Raw genomic sequence first — 23,284 nt, 5'->3', positions numbered from 1 at the left:
TGTTTGACACAGAATTCCAATGTCCTCTGCCAGTGTTCCTGAACCTTTGGTAAGCTAATTGGATAACTTGCAAGTAGAGTAAGATCTCAGGCCCTTCACAGTTCAATCTTGACAAGGGGTCACTTATCTTCATCTCCAAAGATTGCAAACTTCCTTTCTGGGGTGTTCAATTTCTCTACACACATACACACAGAGAGAGAGGGGGCATGAGAGAATGTGAGCAGAGGGAGAAGAGGAGGAGGGAGAGGAGGAGGATGAGAAAGAAAAAGAAGAGATGAGAAAGGTACCTCTATAGACTTAGTTGCAGGCAGCAGTTTAAGAAATAAATAAAGGTCACTTGTTGGAACTGAATTTTATAGCAGCTTTACTTCTTGATCACCTTCCATTTTATCAACATTAGCAATGGCCAGGAAGACTTGTTCCAGTGTTATCTGACTGATAAAATAGTCTTCTAAATTGAATAGCACTTTAGCTTTTTCCAAAATACTAAACACCTTTAACAGAAAAAATAGTGGTGTTATCATTGCAATATCCCCAGATGAACCTTTTCCTCACCCAATCACCCCCAACTCCTGCTAGGTTTATACTTATAGGCAAAAAAATATAGAAGGGGGAAGTTAGAAAGTAGAAGGAAAAGATGGTTGGAAAACAGAGAGAAGAGGAGGCAGTTACATCTTATTCTGGTAGGTATGGAATAATAGAATTTAGGTCAGAAGTCTCATTCCTACCACAGAGGACACTGAAAAGTAAGTTAGATTCTCCTTCTCTGGCAATGCCAGTCCCCATTCCGCAGGCCTGAACCCTCCCATCCCCTGCCAGTCCTCTATTAACACGCAATGTCATATTGGTATGATTTTGATAATCACCTTTCCCCAGCAGATTTCCTTTTTGGGAATGTGGTAGTAAATAATTCCTCGATATTCCTGGTTTACAATGTTACCTAAGAAAGATTTGAAAGGTAAGTAACAGGGAGAGCTCCATATTTGATGTTTTACAACATTTCCCAATAATTCTCATTCCAATTGTCCACACCAGTGGAAAAGATATCACATGCAATTAATACAAAAGATAACAATTCCAAAGCCCTTTCTTTTTAGCATTTGTTAAGTATATATTAAGTGTTTCAATAGCTTTACATCCATGTGATGAAATATGGCTTTAGTGCCTGTAGTTAGTAAAAATTGCAGAGTTGGGGTAATAACTTTTAGGCACTGAAAAACTGAGCTCACATGCTCACTTTGCCAAACCTGATGTATATGAATCCTAATTTTGTGTGGAACTGTTTTTAGACATTGTGTGTGTGTGTGTGTGTGTGTGTGTGTGTGTGTGTGTGTTAGAATCTTTATGTGGAGAGCGGCTACAGTGTTTGGACAGGTTCAAGCCTCGGACTAATCAGAGGGCATGGTCCTCTCATGGCACAGCCATGTGCAAGTCCCAGCTTAGAGGGCAAAGGCCTCCCAGCACAATTATAGGCAAAGGCTATGGCTGTAAGCTTGACCTTATGGCCCGAACCTGTGGTCCCAGATGGTTGAGTGATGTGGGCTTGATAGAGTGCAGGTGCATGTAATTAAGTAGATTAGAACATTGTTAACATCTTGACCACGCCCTTACTTTACCTCGTGGAATCTGGCTATAGAATAAAGAGTTGGCTTGCAGGCACTGTCGCTGTCTCTCCATCAGAGAAGCAGAGCCCCGCTGAGACCCAGCTTTCATTCTCTTTTCCGTCTTTTCTAAATCCTTCACCGCCCGCCCCTCAGGTTCAGCCTTGGCTGTGCTGGCGCAGCACATGCGGTGCCCAACATGGGGCCTGAGTATGGGGAACTACAATTGGGAGGTGAAAGGAGGCTCTAGTGAGGTGTGCACAGAAAGCAAAAGTAGAAAAATAAAGCAAAAGTAAGGTAAGAAGCTGAGGTTTGGTAGTAGCTTGGTGTAAAACATGGGAAATTCAGGGTTCCAGAAAGGGATCCTTAAAACAATGCTTAGTGAAGCATTTTTAAATTTCTTAAGGAGAAATAGTAGAAAAATAAATAAGCAATAAGAGAAAATAAGTGGTAGGAAATAAGCGGTAGGAAATAGAATATAGAAAATAGGAAATAAGATAGATACAGGTTAAGTGGAAAAGGAGACGTAGAGGATAGTACAGGTAAAATTTTGATAATTTGTTTGCTCATAGGCACTGGACCTTGTGGGATTTTGAGGGTTCAGTTAAGGCAGTGGTTCTCAACCTTCCTAATGCTGTGACCCTTTAATACAGTTCCTCATGTTGTGGTGACCCCCAACCATAAAATTATTTTCATTGCTACTTCATAACTGTAATTTTGCTACTGTTATGAATTGTAATGTTTCTGGGCTGGGCTGGGTGGTGGGCTGCATTTTGCACCATGGGGTCTTGGCAGCGTTGGCTGTGATTTGGTGAGGTGTCGCTCTGGGGTGGGGGTGGGGCCTGTGTCCCATTTGGGAGAAGCCACGTTTTGGTTTGCCAGCCAGTGCGTGTCATGGCAGCTCATGCGTTGAGCCCCTGCCCCCTGGCGGGAAGTGTGCGTCATAGCGACCAGTCAGATGGTAGGAGGGACACTTAGCATATTAGCCTTTTTATATATATAGATTACCTAAATATGAAACCCTGAAGCCTATAGTTTGGTTTTGCATTTATGTACTTCATATAAATGCAAAAACATAGTATGCATTATTTTTATGTTTTCTCTCATTCATGTTATGTAAAGCTGTACTTCATTTATTTTTATTATATACTAGAGGCCCAGTGCACAAAATTTGTGTACTCGGTGGGGGGGTGGGGTCCCTCAGCCCAGATTGTGAGAAGGTGCAGGCCAGGCTGAGGGACCCCACTGGTGCACAGTTGGGGCCAGGGAGGGACGCAAGGGGTTGGCCATCTGAGGAGGGACTGCTGTAGGGCACCAGGGCGTGTCCAGCCCATCTTACACAGCCCAGATAGGCTGGACCCCAGCAGCAAGCTAACCTACCGGTTGGAGTGTCTGCCCCCTGGTGGTCAGTGCATGTCATAGTGAGCGGTTGAGTGGCCTTAGTGTATCATTAGCATATTACACTTTGATTGGTTGAATGGCTGACCGGACGACCAGACACTTAGCTTATTAGGCTTTTTTTTTTACATAGGATATGACTTAACACAGCTATAACAACTCAGCCCTGCCTATATTACCTGGGAATGTTGTTGCAATAAATTCTTTGAACTCCTTTTGTTTATTTTCATTCTTATCAATCTTAATCTTTACGGTCAGAGTGTATATATCACTAAACTTGTTCTTGAGTTGCTGAGGACTGTCAAGGCACTTGAACCTCCCCTTTACCATGATGGCCAGCCTGGTACAAAGGGCCTCACATTCTTCCATGCTAGGGGGACAAAGAAGATTTAGCTGAAGAGACTTTTAGAGGATGAGTTCAGTATTTCAAAACAGAGCTAAGACCATAAGGTAATATTTGCAGTAGGAAAGCTCGGTATTGCAGAACATTACCACTAAGACCATATTTGGGAAGAGAAGATTTTAAAAATTGAAAGCAGTAGATTTATAAATCCATGATAGAAAGACCTTACTTCCTATTTTCTGTTGATTCTGGATTTCAGAACTCAATTTAGGATTCTTTTTTTTTTAAATTTCTTTATTGATTAAGGTGTCACATATTTGTCCTTATCCCCCCATTCCCATCCCACACCCCTCCCCACGAATGCCCCAACCCCCTGTTGAACTTAACCATTGGATATGCTCATATGCATGCACACAAGTCCTTTGGTTGATCTCTCCCCCCTCCCAATTTAGGATTCTTGACTTTAGCCCAAATTAGCCTCTACCCACAGCTCCTCTTATGTATGTAGCTCATATACTTAGATAAGTTCATTGACTTATATTCCCAGCTCCAACTAATTCCCTCCTATATTCTTCTAACTCTCAACCAAACGTCCCAGTAGGTCATACCTGTGGGAAGTTATGATGATAGCCTTGCCAGCTTTACACATCCATGTTATTGTGTCCCAGAGCAGGCGCCTGGCAATGGGGTCCATGCCAGAAGACGGTTCATCCAGGAAGACAACTGAGGACTTTCCCATTAGGGCAATAATAGTATTCAATTTACGTTTGTCTTCTTCACTTTATCATCAAGAGAGAGAGAAAAGTGGAAGAGAAAGAAAAAAATAAGAGTACACAAGTCATCAATTCCTAGGACAGAATTAGCACACATATTCAGAATGCTGATTTGATATGAACCCAAAGCAGCAGGCCCAAATCCAGGTGTATATATTAACTCATTTTCATTGAAATTACATTTTTTGATAACTTATTTCAGCATCATTATTGCTCTAATATTTTTGTTTTGGAGATAAAGAACCGTAGGGAGATAGGGATGAAAGGCTACAGCTCATCTCTACAGAAGGTTAACTTTATCTGCCTTATTCCTGACATTAGAACCCTGACAAGACATGAGACTATTCATAGTCATTGCCTCTGTGTGACAGAGGGATCAGAAAGAATCAGGCATTCTTTCTAAACAGTAGAAACACAGGCAGGCAGAATAATTGCAACAACATAATATCTCACCTGTATGTGTAGACAAAGTTGTCAGCATGGGTTTTTAGGTTCATTGAGTACAAAAAGATTTCTACATACTTGCAGATATTTGGCTCAGGCACCCCCTGCAGCCTGGCATACATGATCAGCAATTCCCGGCCCGTCATGTGGTTAAGCACAGGGTTAGATTGAGGACAATAGCCAATTCTTGACCTAACCTGAATCAAGATAGTAATAATAAGCAAAACATCCAAGTCAACTGTTCCACTGAGCATACAGTTCACATAGATGAGCTAAAACACCCTAAGCCTATGCTGTTAAGAAGCTTTGATACCCACAAAGCTCTAGTCTAAAGAATATTTACAGCAGCAACTCACTGTGTAAAATGTCATACTAACATTCCTAACTGAAATTTTCAACATATATCCATTGTGTACTAATATGTACCCAACAGAGATTTTTGTTAAGAAGTTGCCTATTCAGATATCATTAGGCAAAGCCATTCTATTAAGTCAATTAAGATAATGTATAGAACTTCACTTCCAACATTGGCCAGGTAACTTCTATCAGGCTAATCTTCCCATAGATAAGAATGATATATTATGTATATCTGTATATATAAAGAATACAAAAATAAACAAGTTGAACTACATCAACTTCTGCACAGCAAAGGAAAAGGAAGTCATCAATAAAATGAAAGAAAGAAAGAAAAGAAAGAAAGAAAGGAAGGCAACCTATTAAGTGGGAGAAAATATTTCCAAGTCATATATCTGATAAAAAGTTAATATTTAAAATCTATAAAGAACTCATACAACTCAATAACAACCTCTCCCCAAACAATCTGAATGAAAATTGGGCAGAGGATCTGAATAGACATTTTCCAAAAAAACAATGTATTAGGTGGCCAACAGCTACACGAAAAGGTACTCAACATCACTAATCAGGGAAATGCAAATAAAAACCACAAGACATCTCTTCACACCTGTTAGAATCCTATCTAATGAAAGAGTAACATGCAAATTAACCATCACTCTGCTACACTCACAAGCCATGCCCACCAGCGAATCAGGAGCGAGTATGCAAATTAACCCAACCAAGATGGCTATAGCCACAAAGCGAGTAGGAGGCTTGGGTGTCCCGGGCAAAGCCAAGCTTTCCACACACCCTGGCCGGCCCAGGCCTCCACTCAAGGCTACAAAGTTTCAATTATAGAAGATAACTAAATCCCAGATACCAGGCCCTCCAACTTGGGTCACCGGGGGGCATGGCCGGCCTGCAAACCACCACAGGCCCCTCACCCAGGCTGTCCCACACCACAAGGGAACCCCCACCCTGATCTAGGACACCCTTCAGGGCAAACCAGCCAGCCCCCATACATGCACCAGGCCTCTATCCTATCTAATAAAAGAGTAATATGCAAATTGACCATCACTCCAAAAACAAGATGGCTGTCCCCATGTGGTCAAAGATCCTGCCCCCCTGTGGACACAAGATGGCCAAGACAAGATGGCCAGAAGGGGAGGGCAGTTGGGAGGGACCAGGCCTGCAAGGGAGGGCAGTTGGGGGCGATCAAGCCTGCAGGGAAGGGCAGTTAAGGGTGACCAGGCCAGCAGAGAAGGGGAGTTGGGGGGTGACCGGGCCTGCAAGGAAGGGCAGTTGCGGGGGGACACAGGACTGCAGGGGAGAGCAGTTGAGGGTGACCAGGCCTGCAGGGGAGGGCAGTTAGGGGTGATCAAGCCTGCAGGGGAGGGCAGTTAAGGGTGACCAAGCCAGAAGGGGAGGGAAGTTAAGGGTGACCAGGCCTGCAGAGGAGGGAAGTTGGGGGTGATTGGGCCGGCAGGGGAGGGCAGTTAGCGGTAATTGGGCCGGCAGGCAATCAGTTAGGCATCGATCAGACTGGCAGGGGAGTGGTTAGGGGCAATCAGGAAGGCAGGCAGGTGAGCAGTTGGGAGCCAGCAGTCCTGGATTGTGAGAGGGATGTCTGACTGCCTGTTTAGGCCCGACACTATCGGGATTGGGCCTAAATGGGCAGTAGGACATTCCAGGAGGGGTCCCAGATTGGAGAGGGTTCAGGCTGGGCTGAGGGACACCCCTGCTGTGCACGAATTTCATGCACCGGGCCTCTAGTGGCTATCATAAAAAAAAGTTAAAATAATACTGGTGAAGATGTGGAGAAAAGAGACCCTTGTGTGCTGTTGGTTGGATTGTAAATTGGTGCAGCCACTATGAAAAACAGTATGGGAGATCTGCAAAAATAAATAGAAAAAAATAGAACTACCATATGATCTGGAAATTTTGCTTCAGGGTATTTATCCAAAGGAAACAAAAACATGAACTCAAAATTATATATGCAACTCATGTCCATAGCAACATTATTTACAATAGCCAAGACATATAGCTAGAAAATTATGAGTTCTATTAAATATTTTAATTTTATTTGCATGAAACTGAGTCAAGTATTTTGCATTTCTCATCAATTCTTTTTTTTTTAAATTTCTTTATTGATTAAGGTGTCACATATTTGTCTTCATCCCCCCATTCCCATCCCACACCCCTCCCCATGGATGCCCCAACCCCCTGTTGAACTTAACCATTGGATAGGCTCATATGCATGCACACAAGTCCTTTGGTTGATCTCTCCCCCCTCCCCCCACCCTCCCCTATCCTCCTTCTGAGGCCTGATAGTCCGATCGATGCCTCCTTGTTTCTGGTTCTGTTCTTGTTCCTCAGTCTATGTTGTTCATCATTTCCCCTAGATGAGCGAGATCATATGTCACTAGATATATACTTATAAGAACTGAATGTGAGACGAGCAATAATAGTTATGCTGACAGGCAAATGAATCAGTCTGTAGTGAGTTTCTTTCTGGACCAACAGTTCTTTTGAGACCCAATTTCAATGACCACCAGTTCCTTATGTGTACATGTCAGCACTGACCCCTCAGCTCTGGATGGTGGACAAATGGTGGTAACGGAGGTCCGACTCCCTCTGGTTTGGTCTCGGCCGGACCCAGGGGCACAGCTTCACCCGAACTCAGGGGCACGCGGCCTCACCCAGACCCAAGGGGCGCATGGCCTCACCCGGGCCTGGGACCCAGCCTCACCCGGATGGATCCAGGGGCACACGGCCTCACCTGGACCCAGGATCCGGCTTCACCCGTACCCAGGGGCGCAAGGCCTCACCCGTACCCAGGTGCACATGGCCTCGCCCGGGCCGAGGGACCCAGCCTCATCCAGGTCCAGTGGCGTGTGGCCTCACCCGGACCCAGGGGCGCATGGCCTCACCCAGACCCAGGGGCGCGTGGCCTCTCTCAGACCCAGGGGCGCGTGGCCTCACCTGGACCCGGGGGCGCGTGGCCTCTCCCAGACCCAAGGGCACGTGGCCTCACCCGGACCTAGGTGCGCGAGGCCTCACCCGGACCCAGGACCCAGCCTCACCCAGATCCAGGGACACATGGCCTCACCCGGACCCGGGATCTAGCTTCACCTATACCCAGGGGCACGTGGCCTCACCCGGACCCAGGGGCGCGTGACCTCTCCCAGACCCCTGGTCGCGTGGCCTCACCCGGATCCAGGGGTGCACGGCCTCACCCGGAGCCGGGACCCAGCCTTACCCGGATCCAGGGGCACACGGCCTCACCCGGACCCAGGATTCAGCTTCACCCGGACCCTGAGGCGCATGGCCTCACCCGAACCCGGAATCTGGCTTCACTTGGACCCAGGGGCGCGTGGCCTCACCCAGACCCAGGGGCGTGAGGCCTCACCTAGACCCAAGGGCGTGTGACCACACCCGAGCCCAGAGGCTCGCAGCCTCGCCTGGACCCGGGTCTCAGCAGGGTTTCATCTTCTTGATCCCAATTCCTGTTGGTCAATTCCCTCTCAGCAATTCCTTCGGCCATTTTCTCATAGCTCCAGGGCGGCTGCCGCAGAACTCGTTGGGCGGCGGGCTCGGCGAAGCTCCGGTGTGCCCGGTGCACGGCGGCGGGCTGGTCCGGTGTCGCTGCGTCGGCCCTTGGGTCTGCAGCGGTGGCCGGTCGCCGAGCGTACGCACCTGGCCGCTTCCGGGGCGTTGAGATTCTTGAAGGACTCGGAGGTCAGCAAGTGCGGAGTCTCCCACCCCATGTCTCCCAGGGGCTCGTCTGTCCGTGCTCGGCAGCGAGTGGAGCCGTCCCCTCAGCCGGAGACCGCCGAGGGAACTGTGCCGAGCACGTTCCAGGCCGCCATTGTGTCGCCTGAGCCATAGTTCGTAAAGTGTGGACTTTGGGTCACCTGCATCAGCATCATCCTGCGTACCCCTCTCTTTTATGCTAGTTGTAGAGCATCTGCTCAGCCAGCCCTCCGGTGGTTCTGGATGGTGTCTGCTCTGCTCTCCCGTCGTAGTCTCAAAATTGTTGTGGTAGGCAACGATCAGGCTTCTGCCCTATGTCTCCATCTTGGTCCTCCTTTGTACAGTTAAGTCTTGTTTGTTGTTGGTGTCACTGGGAGGAATTGTCCTCCAGGCCAATTGGCCGTGAGGATCCTCTTTGTCTATATAGGAAGAGTTGCTGTGCAGGAGACATGTTTATGGGCCGGGTCTTGATGCAGCAATGCTTTGGCGCTCACTGAGTCTGCCTCTTGAATGTATCCCTTATGCGGGGGGTTGACATCTGGTGTCATCTCACACCAACCACTAGATGCCCTCGTTTCTGGGTCTCTGATGGAGTGTAGGTCAGCTACTGCCTGAGGCACTCAGCAGGGAAAAGCCTCTGTGCTCAGCTTGGATGGGGCGGGGTTACAGGGTGGAGCCTACAACCTTGGCTTCCTGTCAGCCCCGCCCTATGAGGTTCCTGTGTCTGTGTCCCTCTGTACTCCTTGCAAACACCTCTGAGAGAAACGCGCCCTGGAGTTTCGCCCGCTGCCAAACAGTCTAGTCTCTCCCCTAATGAATTCCCAGATTCTGGATTCCCAGATTCTCGCCTGGAACTGGGTTTCAGTGTAGTTGGAACTGGGTCTCAGCGCAGTCTGGCGCCTTTGTCTCCTTCCCAGCAGGGCAATTCAGTGGCGCAGGCAACAGTCCGTCCTCTGCGCACCTTCCCGTGTGCGCCTCTGGAGCTCTGCCTTCCGCCGCTCCTCTGTGCCTGCGCCCCACAGCCCAGATTCATTCCCCCAGCGTGCGCCTGGCTTCCCAGGGTTTCGCCCGGAACTGGGGTTCAGTGCAGTCGGAGCTGGTGTTCAGCACAATCTGGAGCTTTTATCTCCTTCCTGCTAGTGAACGCCGGCCAGGCCGTCAGCTGCCCCTTCCTCTCCGGCTCCGTCCTCCCTGCACGCGCGCGTGCTCGTGTCTCCGCCCTTGTCTCCATACCTCAGGCTTTTACGGCTCCTCTGATTATCCTTGTGGTTTTCTCTTTCCTTCTAGTTGTGGGCATTTCAGTCCGCCAGCTTTCCTGTGGTTCTGGATGATGTCCGTTTTGACTTTTAGTTGTATTTTTGAAATTGTTGTGCCCGGCTGTAGGTTAGGTGTTTAACCTATGCCGCCATCTTGGTTTCTCTCAATTCTTTCAATGTATTTTTATTCTCTTTTTTTAAAAAAATAGTTTATCAATTTCTTTAATTTTACAAAGCTGTAGTTGTTTTGACATAGTTGTTGGTTAGCTGACTTTATAATTTTACTTGTTAATCTATGCAATCATGGTCTACTCACACTTTTATATGCTTTCTTCCATTTATTTTGAGTTTTTCTGAGTCATGTGTTTAAATTGTTTATTTTATATATTCATTTATTGAAACAAGTGTATAAACATTATTCTTTTAGTAGTTTATTGTATTTCATAGTCTTGGACATAAAATGCTTTCATTATTTTGATAAGTTCTTGATTGAAAGTAAGAGTTATCTAAAGATGAATATTTTTTTTGTTTTGTTTCTGAAAACAAGTTTTATTTAAGTAAGTGTTTAAATACATTATGTAACATTAAAACTGAAGAAGGGGAAAAATAAACTTCCTAAAAATTAGTTTGTTACTTCACATGGCATTGGGCAGCTGTCGCTAATAAGTTGCAAGCTCTATAGTTAGCTACGTGACTGACATCAGTTTGAAATTTGTTCCCTTGTCAAAAGTTGAACTGATAGAAGGTTGGCCTCAAATGATGGTGTTCGGACAACAATTAGCCAGGACATATCCTAGCTAATTGGCTTTGGTGGCAAGCCGGAAGTCCACCTCACCTCACTGGAGGGAAGGTGGCAGGCTGCTCCAGGCTCCATCCACTGGTCAGGCGTCCAGGGAGGGCTTTGACCCCGAGGCATCCCTCTGTGGTGCAGGTGCCACTGTGGTGGGGGTAGACTCAGTGAACACCAAAGCCGCACTGAAGCAAAACTTGCCCCATGAGAGTTTCTCCAGCACAGAAGTTCTCCCATCATAGACACAGCTGATCCTCACAGCCAGTTGGCCTGGAGGTCAATTCCTTCCAGTGATACCAACAACAATCAAGGCTTAACTACAACAAGACTGTGCACACAGCCCACAAAGGGGTGCACCAAGAGTATCCACCTCAGGTAATTGGGGAGGCTGAGCCACTGAGCCCTAGAGGACACCTAACACACAAAGCCACTCCATTCACACAGGGAAGCAGCCAAAATGCGGAGACAAAGAAGCAGGTCACAAATGACAGAAATGGAGGAAAGTAAACTACTGGATATAGAGTTCAAAACCACAGTTATAAGGTTTTTCAAGTATCTTCTAGAAACTGCTGATAAATTTAGTGAGACCCTTGAGGATATGAAAAAGGACCAACTAGAAATTAAGCATACACTGACTGAAATAAAGAATAATATACAGAGGTCCAACAGCAGACTAGAGCATCACAAGAATCAAGTCAAAGATTTGAAATACGAAGAAGCAAAAAACACCCAACCGAAAAAGCAAAAAGCAAAAGGAATCCAAAAATATGAAGATAGTATAAGGAGCCTCTGGGACAACTTCAAGTGTACCAACATCCGAATTATGGGGATTCCAGAAGAAGAGAGAGAGCAAGATATTGAAAACCTATTTGAAGAAATAATGACAGAAAACTTCCCCTACCTGGTGAAAGAAATAGACTTACAAGTCCAAGAAGTGCAGAGAACCCCAAACAAAAGGAATCCAAAGAGGACCACACCAAGACACATCATAATTAAAAAATGCCAAGAGCAAATACAAAGAGAGAATATTAGATTCAACAAGTGAATCTAAAAATCAAGTGAATAAAAAAATCTGATGAACAGAATAAACTGGTGAATATAATAGAATCAGGGGCATAGAAAGGGAGTGGACTGACAATTCTCGGGTGGGAAAGGAGTGTGGGGAAGAGACTGGACAAAACTCGTACATCTATGGATGAGTACAGTGGGTTGGGGGGGAGTAAGGGCAGAGGGTGGGGTGGGAACCGGGTGGAGGGGACTTGTGGGGGGGATAGAGGAACAACTGTAATAATCTGAGCAATAAAGATTTATTTAAAAAAATCATACTGGATAAAAATTTATAGGAATCTAAGAAATAACTGGATTTATGGAAATACTGGCAAATTATCAGGACAAACCATAATTAATTAAACAGAATAAACTGATCATTATTATAATTTTTATAACGTTTTGTTTGAAAAATTTTAAAATCGTTTTTAAATTTTTAATATAAGAAAACTTATTTTTCTCAGAGCAATTTGATAAATTACTAGTATACCTTTGTATGCAATATTGAAGCATTTATATTTTTCTCTCTATTTGATCCCTCCAGAGTTTGGAAACTCTTAATGAATAAGTATTATTATTTTCTTGGCAATATGGTTGTTTTTACAAATTCAATAATAATCTGTACTCTTTATAAGAGGACACAATTGGAAACTGGTTTTTATTACCAAAGCTTTGACTGGGATATCATGTTTGAAAGAGATTTGCATAGACTTAGATGTTACCAGAAAGGTTTTAGGAATTAAGATTGACTTCAGTAGCTGAATAAAGCCTTTTGGGAATACAGCTTGGTATCTTGTTTATATGATTCACAAGAGTATTTCCAGGTAAGGAACTAAGGTTGCCTTCTTGGGATATGGCAAAGAAAGAACCTTAAGACATTTTGAGGGACCTTAAACATGAGGAATTCACCCAAATGTATAGGCAAAGTCTTGAAAATATGTGTCTTGGCTTCTTAGCCCTGAGAGGCTAATTAAAGTTCTATCTGGAAACTCCTTACCAAATTTTAGCACAGCAGATTTAAATTGCCTGTATAATCAATTACCACTCTTGTTGTATCTATACAGATAATCTATCAAAATTCATTGAAACTAGATTTATGTGGTAAATAGTCTTAATTTGACTATCTGAAAAAAATGAGGGTGATTTTAAGGAGAGAAATTTTGTTTTCAGAGAATCTATAATACACAGTTTTAGATATTAGACTATAGTTCAGTTAGTTTTTAAAGTTTTACCTATAAACTGGATGAGATTTTGACTTTTTCTAATTTTATAAATTTCATCCTTTGACTTGGAGTTATTGAGGACTAAAATTTTTATCGTTTTGAGCCTTGCATACAAATTGCAGCTAACGGACACAACATAAACTTGAGAAATCACCACCAACAGCTCATGTTCATAAAATCTCAGTGATGGATGCTGTGGAAGCCATGCAGAATTTTCCTGAGCACTTGATGACATCATCAAAACAGTCAAATTGCAAAACAGAACAATCTGATTATCACTGCCGGCCTTCATTGCAGCAAAAGAAGCTTTCAACCTCACCTCTAGAAAATTCTCAGCTGTCAGCCTTACAGAGTCAGAAACTGGTTTATAATTTGCTCTGATCATCCATCTTTATTTTTATGGACATACCCTTATTGAACACCGATTGCTTGCTTGTACAATATAGGCCTCACTTTGGGAGTCCACCTGCATTGTCATTGCCTGAAATGAGACTCAACAATTTAACTGAACTGAGTTATTTTCAGGACTAAACGATTGGATCAATAAAATGTGGAGCATTCTTCTAGAATGTGAAACTCAATTGTTTAAAGTTTTAAAAGTGGGACTGAAGGGACAAAAATTCTACCACCTTTGCCCCAGAGACCATTCTCTTGACCACTAGACTGACACACTATGCAATATATGATGATGTACCATAGAGTTGTACAGTTTAAAACTACCTAATCTTATTACCCAACTAGAGGCCTGGTGCATGAAATTTGTGCATGGGGGTGTGGGGTGGGGTGGGGTGGGTCCCTTAGCCTGGCCTGCACCCTCTCCAATCCAGGATCCCTTGGGGGATGTCTGACTGTCAGTTTAGGCCTGACTGGCAGTCAGACAGCCCTCTCACAATCCGGGACCGCTGGCTCCTAACTGCTCGCCTGCCTGCCTGCCTGCCTGCCTGACCACCCCTAACCACCTCTGCCTGCTGGCCTGATTGCTCCTAACCGCCTCTTCCTGTTGGCCTGATCGCCCCTAAGTGCCCTCCCCTGCCGGCCTTATTGCCCCTAAATGCCCTCCCCTACCAGCCTGATCACCCGCTATGTGCTCCCCTCTGCTGGTCTGATCACCCCCTAAGTGCCTCCCTCACCCGCCTGATTGCCCCCTAATTGCCCCCCCCCAAGCCTGATTGCCCTCTAACTGCCCCCCCCCCCGCTGGCCTGATTGCTCCCTAACTACCCCCCCTGCTGGCTTGATCGCCCCCTAACTGCTCACCCCTACTGGCCTGATTGTCCCCTAACTGCCCCCCCCGCAGGCCTGATCACCCCTAACCACCTCTGCCTTGGCCCCTGCCATCATGGCTTTGTCCGGAAGAACATCTGGAAGATGTCTGGTGTAATTAGCATATTACCCTTTTATTAGTATAGATGTTACCCAATAAGTAAAAAACCAAGAAACCCCACAAAATTCTGCCACCCTGAAGTGGCCCTATTAGGATATTGATTGTAAGGTGTTTATTAAGACTCAAAAGGAAGCTTTGACCCTCCCTCCTTTCCTGCCTGAGAGATTCAGACAGAAAAACCTGCTTCAGGAAAGAGATCTTGGAATGCCGCTTTAATTTGAATTAAACACGGTAAACAAGAGGGCTTCAAGCAGATGCTTGTTAGCCCAACACCCCCATTTCCTATTTTTTCTGAGTCACCTAGTAAAGAATTTTCCCACCATGTTTGTTCCGCTCTTCCTCAGCTACCTGTAAATTGCACATTCTCACTTATGAAATCTAATGCTCTGTCCATTACACTTCTCCTTTGTCCAAAAGTGTCTTATAGACTCAGTGTTGCCTCACTGCCTTTGGAATTTTCATGCCTATGTAAATTGCACATGTGCACATATTAAAGTTTGATTTTCTCCTGTTAAAAAAATAAACTCTATTTAAAAAATAACAGGTAACTTAAACCTATTCATATTTAGTATTGGTACGGTGTTTATTCTATTTTTCTTTTCTTTTAGTATTTACAGAGGTGTACATTGTTTTAATGGTATATTTTATAAATATCCATTTTTATATCTTTTTATATCTATGAAATTTTTTGAGTCTTAATTTATTCCAACAAATGATCATTTCTAAATAAATATTCCTCGTGTATATGAAAAAAGCAGTTATCAGTCTTTAATTACTTGATACATCTTTATATATTTCTTTAATTCAGTCTGTTAATTGTTTTATTCAAATATGCAGCACTAATACTTCTTTTTTAAAAAAATATATTTTATTGATTTTTTACAGAGAGGACGGGAGAAGGATAGAGAGTTAGAAACATTGATGAGAGAGAAACATCAATCAGCTGCCTCCTGCACAACTCCCACTGGGGATGTGCCCGCAACCAAGGTACATGCCCTTGACCAGAATCGAACCTGGGACCTTTCAGTCCGCAGGCCGACGCTCTATCCACTGAGCCAAACCGGCCAGGGCAATACTTCTTAATTTTAATTTTAAAATTAAATTTATTGGGGTGACATTGGTTTATAAGATTATATAGGTTTCAAGTGTCCATTTATATGATACATCATCTGTACATTGCATTGTGTGCCAAATCATCTTCCATCACCATGTATTTGGCCCCCTCTGATAACCACATACTGTTGTCTGTGTCTATGAGTTCCAGTTTTATATCCCATATATGAGTGAGATCATGTAGTTCTTAGCTTCTTCTGACTAATTTCACTTAGCATAATATTTTCAAGGTCCATTCATATTGTTGCAAATGGCAATATTTCACCTTTTCTTATGGGTGAATAGTATTCCATTGTAAAAATATACCACATGTTCTTTTCTTAATCATTCATTGAAAACACTTTGTCTCCATGTCTTGGCCACTGTGAATAATGCCACAATGGACAAATTTTTGAAAAAGGAGCCAAAATATTTGAAAAAAGAAAGCCTCTTCAATAAATGGTGCTGCAAAAATTGGAAAGCCACATGCAAAAGAATAAAACGAGACTACAGTTTATCCATGTACAAAAGTTAATTCAAAATATATCAAACACCTAGATGTAAGGACTCAAACAATAAATTACATGGAAGAAAACGTAGGTACTAAATTTTTGGGCCTTGGTGTTAGAGAACATTCCCAAAGTCAAGGAAGTAAAGGCAAAAATAAATGAATGGGACTATATCAAACTAAAAAGCTTCTGCACATCACAAGAAACTGTCAACAAAACACAAAGGTAACCAACAGAATGGGAGAAGATATTTGCAAAAACAGCTCCCACAAAGGTGTAATATCCAAAAAATATAAAGAACTCATACAATTCAACAGTAATGATTTTTAAAGTCCATTTTCTATCACAGTGAGAGAGAATAATTTTTTATTTTTAACTTTTATTTCAATTTTAAAAATTTAATTTATTGGGGTGACATTGGTTAAAAATTATATAGGTTTAAAATGTACAATTTTATGACACATCATCTGTATATTGCAGTGAAACAAATGAGAATGATAATATAATATATCAAAACTTTTGGGATGCAGCACTCCCAGTAATATGAGGGAAGTTTATATCATTACAGGGCTACTTAAGAAACAAGGAAAAATCTCAAGTAAACAACCTACCATTACATCTTGAACTAGATAAAGAAGAACAAAAGCAGCCCAAAGTCAGCAGAAGAAAAGAAATATAAAAATTAGAGGAGAATTAAATGAAATAGATAACAAAATCTATACAAAAATATTAATGCAATCAAGGTCAGTTTTTTTGAAAAGATTCATAAAATTGAGAGAAGCATGCTTATAAGTTACTACTACAATCATGAATTTGTCTGTTTTTTCTTGAATCCTCCCTCCATTTTATATATTTTGAGTCCATATTTTTGGACACCTAACATTTTTAATTATGTCTTTTTTTCCTTTATTGATTAAGATATTACATATGTGTCCTTATCCCCCCATTGCCTCCCCCCCCCGACACATCCCCTCCCCTCTCCCCCCTGTATTTGTGTCCATTGGTTAGGCTTATATGCATGTCTACAAGTCTTTTGGTTGATCTTTCCCCCTGACCCCCGCCCTCCCCTACCTTCCCTCTGAGATTTGACGGTCTGGTAGATGCTTCTCTGTCTCTGGATCTGTTTTTGTTAATCAGTTTATGTTGTTTATTATACTCCACAAATGAGTGAGATCATGTGATAGTTATCTTTCTCTGACTGGCTTGCTCCGCTTAGCATAATGCTCTCCAGGTCCATCCATGCTGTTGCAAATGGTAAGAATGCCTTATTTTTTACTGCAGCGTAGTATTCCATTGTGTACATGGAATCTACTCATCTGCTGATGGGCACTTAGGCTGTTTCTAACTCTTAGCTATTGTAAATTGTGCCGCTATGAACATAGGGGTGCATATATCCTTTCTGATTGGTGTTTCTAGTTTCTTGGGATATATTCCTAGAAGTGGGATCACTGGGTCAAATGGGAGTTCCATTTTTAGTTTTCTGAGGAAACTCCATACCGTTTTCCACAGTGGCCTCACCAGTCTGCATTCCCACCAGCAGTGCATGAGGGTTCCTTTTTCTCCACATCCTCTCCAGCACTTGTCGTTTGATGATTTGTTGATGATAGTCATTCTGACAGGTGTGAGATGGTACTGCATTGTCGTTTTGGTTTGCATCTCTCAGATGATTAGTGACTTTGAGCAGGTTTTCATATGTCTCTTGGCCTTCCTTCTGTCCTCTTTTGAAAAGTATCTATTTAGGTCCGTAGCCCATTTTTTGATTGGGTTGTTTATCTTCCTTTTGTTAAGCAGTATGAATTCCCTGTAAATGTTTATCGGTGATAACACTGAGAAATATTTTCTCCCATGCAGTGGGCTTTCTTGTTGTTTTGTTGATGGTTTCTTTTGCTGTGCAGAAGCTTTTTATTTTGATGTAGTCCCATTTGTTTATTTTCTCTTTTGTTTCCATTTCCCTAGGAGCTGTATCTCTATTTCTATCATCTCTATCTCCATCTATCTCTATCCTATCTGTCATCTATGTAAGTATTATCTATCTAGTATTTATATATCTTTCATCTTATATATCTGAATTTTTCCAGCTTCCCTTCCATGTCTCCCACCCACCTGCCTGGTTACCTCCTCCCTTGGGGCAAAATCCAGTGATTAGGAATACACTTACCTTTCTGATATTTTCAATGATGCTAATGCCATCAATGAATACAGCTCCAGAGCTTATGGTCTCATCTCCAGTTAACATTTTCAATATACTGGTTTTTCCGGCTCCATTTAATCCAAGTAATCCAAGGCATTCAGAATTTTTTACGACAAGGGAGACATTTCTTACAGCCTTTACAACTGGACACTTATAATAAGTCTGAAAACATTAAAAAAATCACAATGTACTGAAGCACTGATGGTGGGTCACCCATAATTATAACCACTACTGGTGGACGGTTTCTCAGGAGCACTTTCCCTTCCAGCCATCTGTTTGACCAGGATATGCACAGACCCCACAGCAGCCCAATGAATAAGTGCAATACATTCTTGGCAGCGACAAAGCTCAGGGGAATATTGTCACTGAATGACGTTACCTTCACAAGTTCTTTGAGAAGCAGTGGGCGCTTCTTCAGTTTAGGAGGCTGTGCCAAGACTTTCTTCCTCTCATTTTCTACATTTTCATCCACATGTTCGTTGACTACATGCGTGGACACTATAGCCTATATTTTCAAAACAAGGACCACAGTGTGAATACATTTTAGAGACCTTGTATAAACTGAGTGGCATTTTGAAAGTTGACCTGAAGGAGCAATTTCAAAGATGCCAGAAAATATTGGACTAATTTTCAATAGCCTTCCTACCAATTTCCTAAATTCTTATGAACAAATTTATTCTTGTTTTGCTTACTTTTGGAAACTATAGAATGAACAAATTTTTTCTACCACTGAGAGGAAGCAGCATGTTCTTGCCAGTAAAATGGACACATCATGGCAAACAAAAGCCACATCAATACTGTTATTGCCTAGTACCATTTGTTACAACTAAAATATGTTCATGAGACCATTGGAACCAAGAGAAGAGAAAATGGCCTCTTTCTTTTTGAGGGAAGGCTGAGTTGAATACGAAGAACTATTGAGAGAGTGAACACAGTGTGGGGATAAGAAGAAAGGCCACCATCAGTAATGGGAACTTAGTAAAAGATGCAGGGATGAAATAATTCAGCGAGTCTTGTAGTAGCAGGATAATAAGAAGTTAAGAAAATTCCTGGGCAAGTGGAATGGGGAAAGTGAGACAAGAAAATTAAATAAGGTTAAACAGTTTGGGAAACTTATAGCCAGTCTGTGAATTGCAAGATCTTATCTTCCCTCACCAAGGACACTGGAGAGCAAATGGTTCATAACCAGAGAATACATAGCTTAAATCACCTGGCCTGGGACAATAGAGGGGAAAGCCACTACTAACGCCATGTGTGCCAGCTAAATTTAGGGACAGATGAAGATGGGTAACAAATAACAAAAACCCCATTAAAGCCACACAGACCTAAGATAACAGTAAAATAGACCAAAAAATAATCCAAAACTCCCATCTACACTCATTTTGATGCATCAGCGTATTAAAAATGCACCTGGAAAGCTGATGAATATTCCGCTGAAACCCTCCCTTAAGATTTTTACCTGAAGAAAAAAGGATAAAAAGCCCCCAGGATAAGCCCTCAGCACAAAGACTCACTCTAGTCTAGAACATGATCATGCCCTTTCCCAGGCATGAACTTGTTATTTCTAAGGGCCCCCACGAGACTCACAACCAGAGGAGCTCTGGGCAGTGGCAACTCGACCCAGGCTCACTCCCTGGTCCTATCTCCAAGGGCCCTCTTTTCTCCGACATCCCAGTGATCCAAAGCAGCCCTGAGCAGACTCACTCCCATCACTGTGGCGTCATTCAGGTGAGCTGACCGCCCCTGCTCACCTCTTTCCTATAACATTTCTGGAGAGCTGAAACAGAGCTGTCCCTAGCTTTAATAAACACACTCTCAGACCCAGCTGGACTCACGGTGTGAAATCTTCCCTACACGAAGTCAAGAACACACATGCTACAGGCCGGTAGTCTGGTGACACTGTGGTTAGTAATTCATACTACTTGAGCAAAAGTTTGTTGATTTGAATTGCCTGTTTTTACATCAAGTACTCATTATATTATTCAGCTCCACTCATTGGTTAAGGAGTGGAGCTGGATAAGATAATCAGCTCAGTAAACATGATAATGAAAAGAATGAGAAGACTGCCTTTTCCAGTTTTAAAATTGGTTGTGTAGGACTGGTAAGTGAACATCCTTGCGCTGTTTACAGTCTTAGCGGGCACACGACGTCTTTGGCCATTGTGTTTGCTGTAGGCTTTATGTATATAAGCAGATGCCACCGATCAGGCCGCGATAGCTCTTTTCTTTCCTTAGTTTCTGACACTTTTTATGTATATGAGTGTGAAATGTGATATAAACATGTGGTTTTTCTTGACATTAATTAATTCATGGGTAACATTGGTTTTCAAATATTAAACTAGCTTTGTTACATTTATGAAATAAACCCTACTTGTTCATGGTGTATTATTCTTTCTACATATTCCTGGATTCTAGCTGTGAATATTTTGTTGAGAATTTGTGTTTCTGTGTTCACACGTGATATTGGTTTCTTTTACTTTTTCTGATTTTGGTATCAAGTGTAATAATAGTTTCATAAATAGAATTGGAAATTCTCCTACTTCTATATTCTGGAAGAAATTGTGTAGAATTGATGCTATTTGTTTTTTTTAAATTTTATTTTTCAATTACAGTTTACATTCAATATTATTTTCTATTAGTATTAGGGGTACAGGAGAGTGGTTAACCAATCATATACTTTACAAAGCATTACCTTGATATTTCCAGTACCCACCTGGCACCATATATAATTATTGCCTATGGTGTGCTTTATAAGAATTGATGCTACTTCTTTAATTTTTTGGTAGAATTTATTAGTGAAATTGTCCTGGTGTGGTGTTTTCTTTTTTGGAGCTTTAAACTATGCACTTTCATATTGCCTTTACATTGGTTAGTATGTGTTACCTATTTTTAATTTATGGTCACTCTGGCTGGAGGCTTATCACTTTTAATCATTTTTCAAATAATTAGCTTTTGGTTCCATTCACTGATTTTTCTTCATTGTGTTTCTGTTTGCAGTTTCATTTATTTCTTTTCTTATTTTTGTTAAGCTAAATAATTTTTGCTCTGAGTTTATTTTGCTCTTTTTTTCCCCTAATTTATTGAGATACAGACTTCAATTATTGAACTGGGACTTTTTTCCATTTCTAATGTAAGTATTTAATACTACACATGCCCATTGAAACACTGCTGTAGGTGCACCCCACAGGTTTTGATATGTTGTATTTTCCTTTCATTCAGTTTAAAATATTTTCTAATTTCTTCTGCAACTTCCACCTTGACTGATGGGTTTGAGAGAAGTGTGTTGCTTAATTTCCCAGTGTTTATAGAGATTTTCCTGTTATATTTCTGTTATTAAATTTCATGATGATCAGAAAACATACTCTTCATTATTTTAAATCTCTTAAAATTGTGAATGGTGTGTCTTGGTGAATGTTCCATGTGTCCTGCCCTTATTGGGTGCATGCTCTCTAAGTGCCAGTTAGATCCAGTTAGTAGATGGTGTTGTGCAGTTCTTTTATTAATTTTCTGTCTCTGTGTTCTATTGATCACTAAAGGAGTAGTTGGCTGGTTACCACCACAACTGAATGAGCATATGTTGTTTTGAAGCAGAGGCCCCTATATTATCTTTATCTGAGGAAGTAGAGGGAGTTCTTAATTAAGAAGAGGATGCCACGTCTGTAAACTCAGAGTGCTCAGGGAAGTCTGAGGATTTAAGATGGCAGGGTCATTAGCTCAAATGTCTCCATCTTCTAATGGAGGAGGGCACCACTCTTCTAACTAGAGGTGTGATCTTGGCAGAGCAGATCTGCCGTGGTTGAGAGAGAGCTTCCTGGAGCTCATCTAATCTGAAGGTTAAACCTTGATCTTAGTACTCAGTTTCCTCTGCCCTTTCACTGAAGGAAGTGGGACCAAAGAGGTTCTTGCACTCTCACACTTGGCTTTCAATTTCCTACTAATAATTCTCAGCTTTTCATTCTATGAAGTAAGGAGCTTACCAATAACTCACACTCCCATTGTTCTTTCAGTTGCTATTTCCCTCATTTTTAAAGAACACTTGATTTATCGCATCAGTGATGCTTTCTGTTCCTCTGTTATATCGTCCCAATCAGAACAGATAAACATTTTTACAATTTCACCATTATTTTGTGCCAGCGGTTATTGTTTTTCCTTTACCACCAGTGATGTGGATCTCACTAAAATCCTATCTGATTGTGTATTTTCTCAAACCTCTCCTGGTACTAACTGTTGCAGGTGGACTTCCTTTAGTACCAATACCTGTGGAAGGGAGAAAAAAACCACGAGTAGGCAAAGGATAGAAATCGAGCTATGATGAAGGTCAAATGACATCCTCAGTTGACTCAGCGGAAGCCCTGAAGTTGTTTGAGTGGCATTGAGATGAGCAAACATTTTACTTCTGCATCTGCGAGTGACAGATGCAGGTCATCTGGGAAGAGTATCGCCTCGGGAGGGGAGGCTCTCTGCAGCGAAAGCATCCACGAAGACAATGACAGAGAAGGTGTCTGAGGACAGAACTGAGAAGCGGGGCACCAACCCCACTGAAGGGGGGTCTGGACAGTGCGCTCTGCCCTTCGGTTTTCTGGGACAGAGACAGCAGCCAGCAGAGAAAATGTGTGATCCTGGCATAAAGTACCAAAAGTCCTTTTGAAACGAAGTGAAAGGCGTGCACATGGGTTTTAATAGATTAAATTAGGGATGAAACTTAAAAAAGAAGTTAAGGATAAGTCTCAGATTTCTCTCTTCAGCAAATATATAATTGATGGTGTTAGTTATTGAAATAGGGAACATTGGGAGGTTTTGTGACAGTGGAAGAAGAGGAGACGAAAGATGTTAATAAGCAACAATAATGCTCCTCCTAAAACCCAACATTTATTATTTATTATGTGCGGACATGTGCCCTTCACAGGTAATTAACCTTCTTGATAACTGTATGAAACAAATCTATTATGACCTTACTTATGTAATGGAAATACATGAGGCAATAGTGGCCAAAAATTGATTAAATTTCATGAAAAATACTAATCTATACATCCAGTAATTTAAATGAATTCCAAGTAGTTTAAACACAAAATGATCAACAAGATGAACAGCCAGCTCCTCATGAAATCTGGGCTCCACGTCACAGAGACAGTGGAGTCTGAAGGGCAGTG

General features: G+C 42.4%; 1 protein-coding gene across 7 annotated transcripts in view; it reads right to left on the bottom strand.

Moving 5' to 3' along the window:
• Nucleotides 1–347: 347 nt before the first annotated feature.
• The window catches only part of LOC103296290 (phospholipid-transporting ATPase ABCA3-like), a 451,749-nt gene continuing 428,812 nt past the window's right edge, over nt 348–23,284 (bottom strand). For all 7 annotated transcript variants that reach the window (XM_054714397.1, XM_054714395.1, XM_054714398.1 and 4 more), the window contains 7 exons: nt 18,515–18,640; nt 18,103–18,297; nt 4,569–4,756; nt 3,951–4,121; nt 3,179–3,369; nt 867–940; nt 348–494 (listed from right to left, as the gene is read on the bottom strand). In XM_054714397.1, coding sequence (XP_054570372.1) covers nt 354–494; nt 867–940; nt 3,179–3,369; nt 3,951–4,121; nt 4,569–4,756; nt 18,103–18,297; nt 18,515–18,640 — 1,086 coding nt within the window. In that variant the 3' untranslated portion in view covers nt 348–353. The remainder of the gene's footprint in view (nt 495–866; nt 941–3,178; nt 3,370–3,950; nt 4,122–4,568; nt 4,757–18,102; nt 18,298–18,514; nt 18,641–23,284) is intronic.

The sequence above is a fragment of the Eptesicus fuscus genome, chromosome 4, assembly GCF_027574615.1.
Source record: "Eptesicus fuscus isolate TK198812 chromosome 4, DD_ASM_mEF_20220401, whole genome shotgun sequence".
Taxonomy (NCBI): Eukaryota; Metazoa; Chordata; class Mammalia; order Chiroptera; family Vespertilionidae; genus Eptesicus; species Eptesicus fuscus.
The sequence above is the reverse complement of the archived record's forward strand: the minus strand, read 5'-3'. Positions and strand labels throughout refer to the sequence as shown.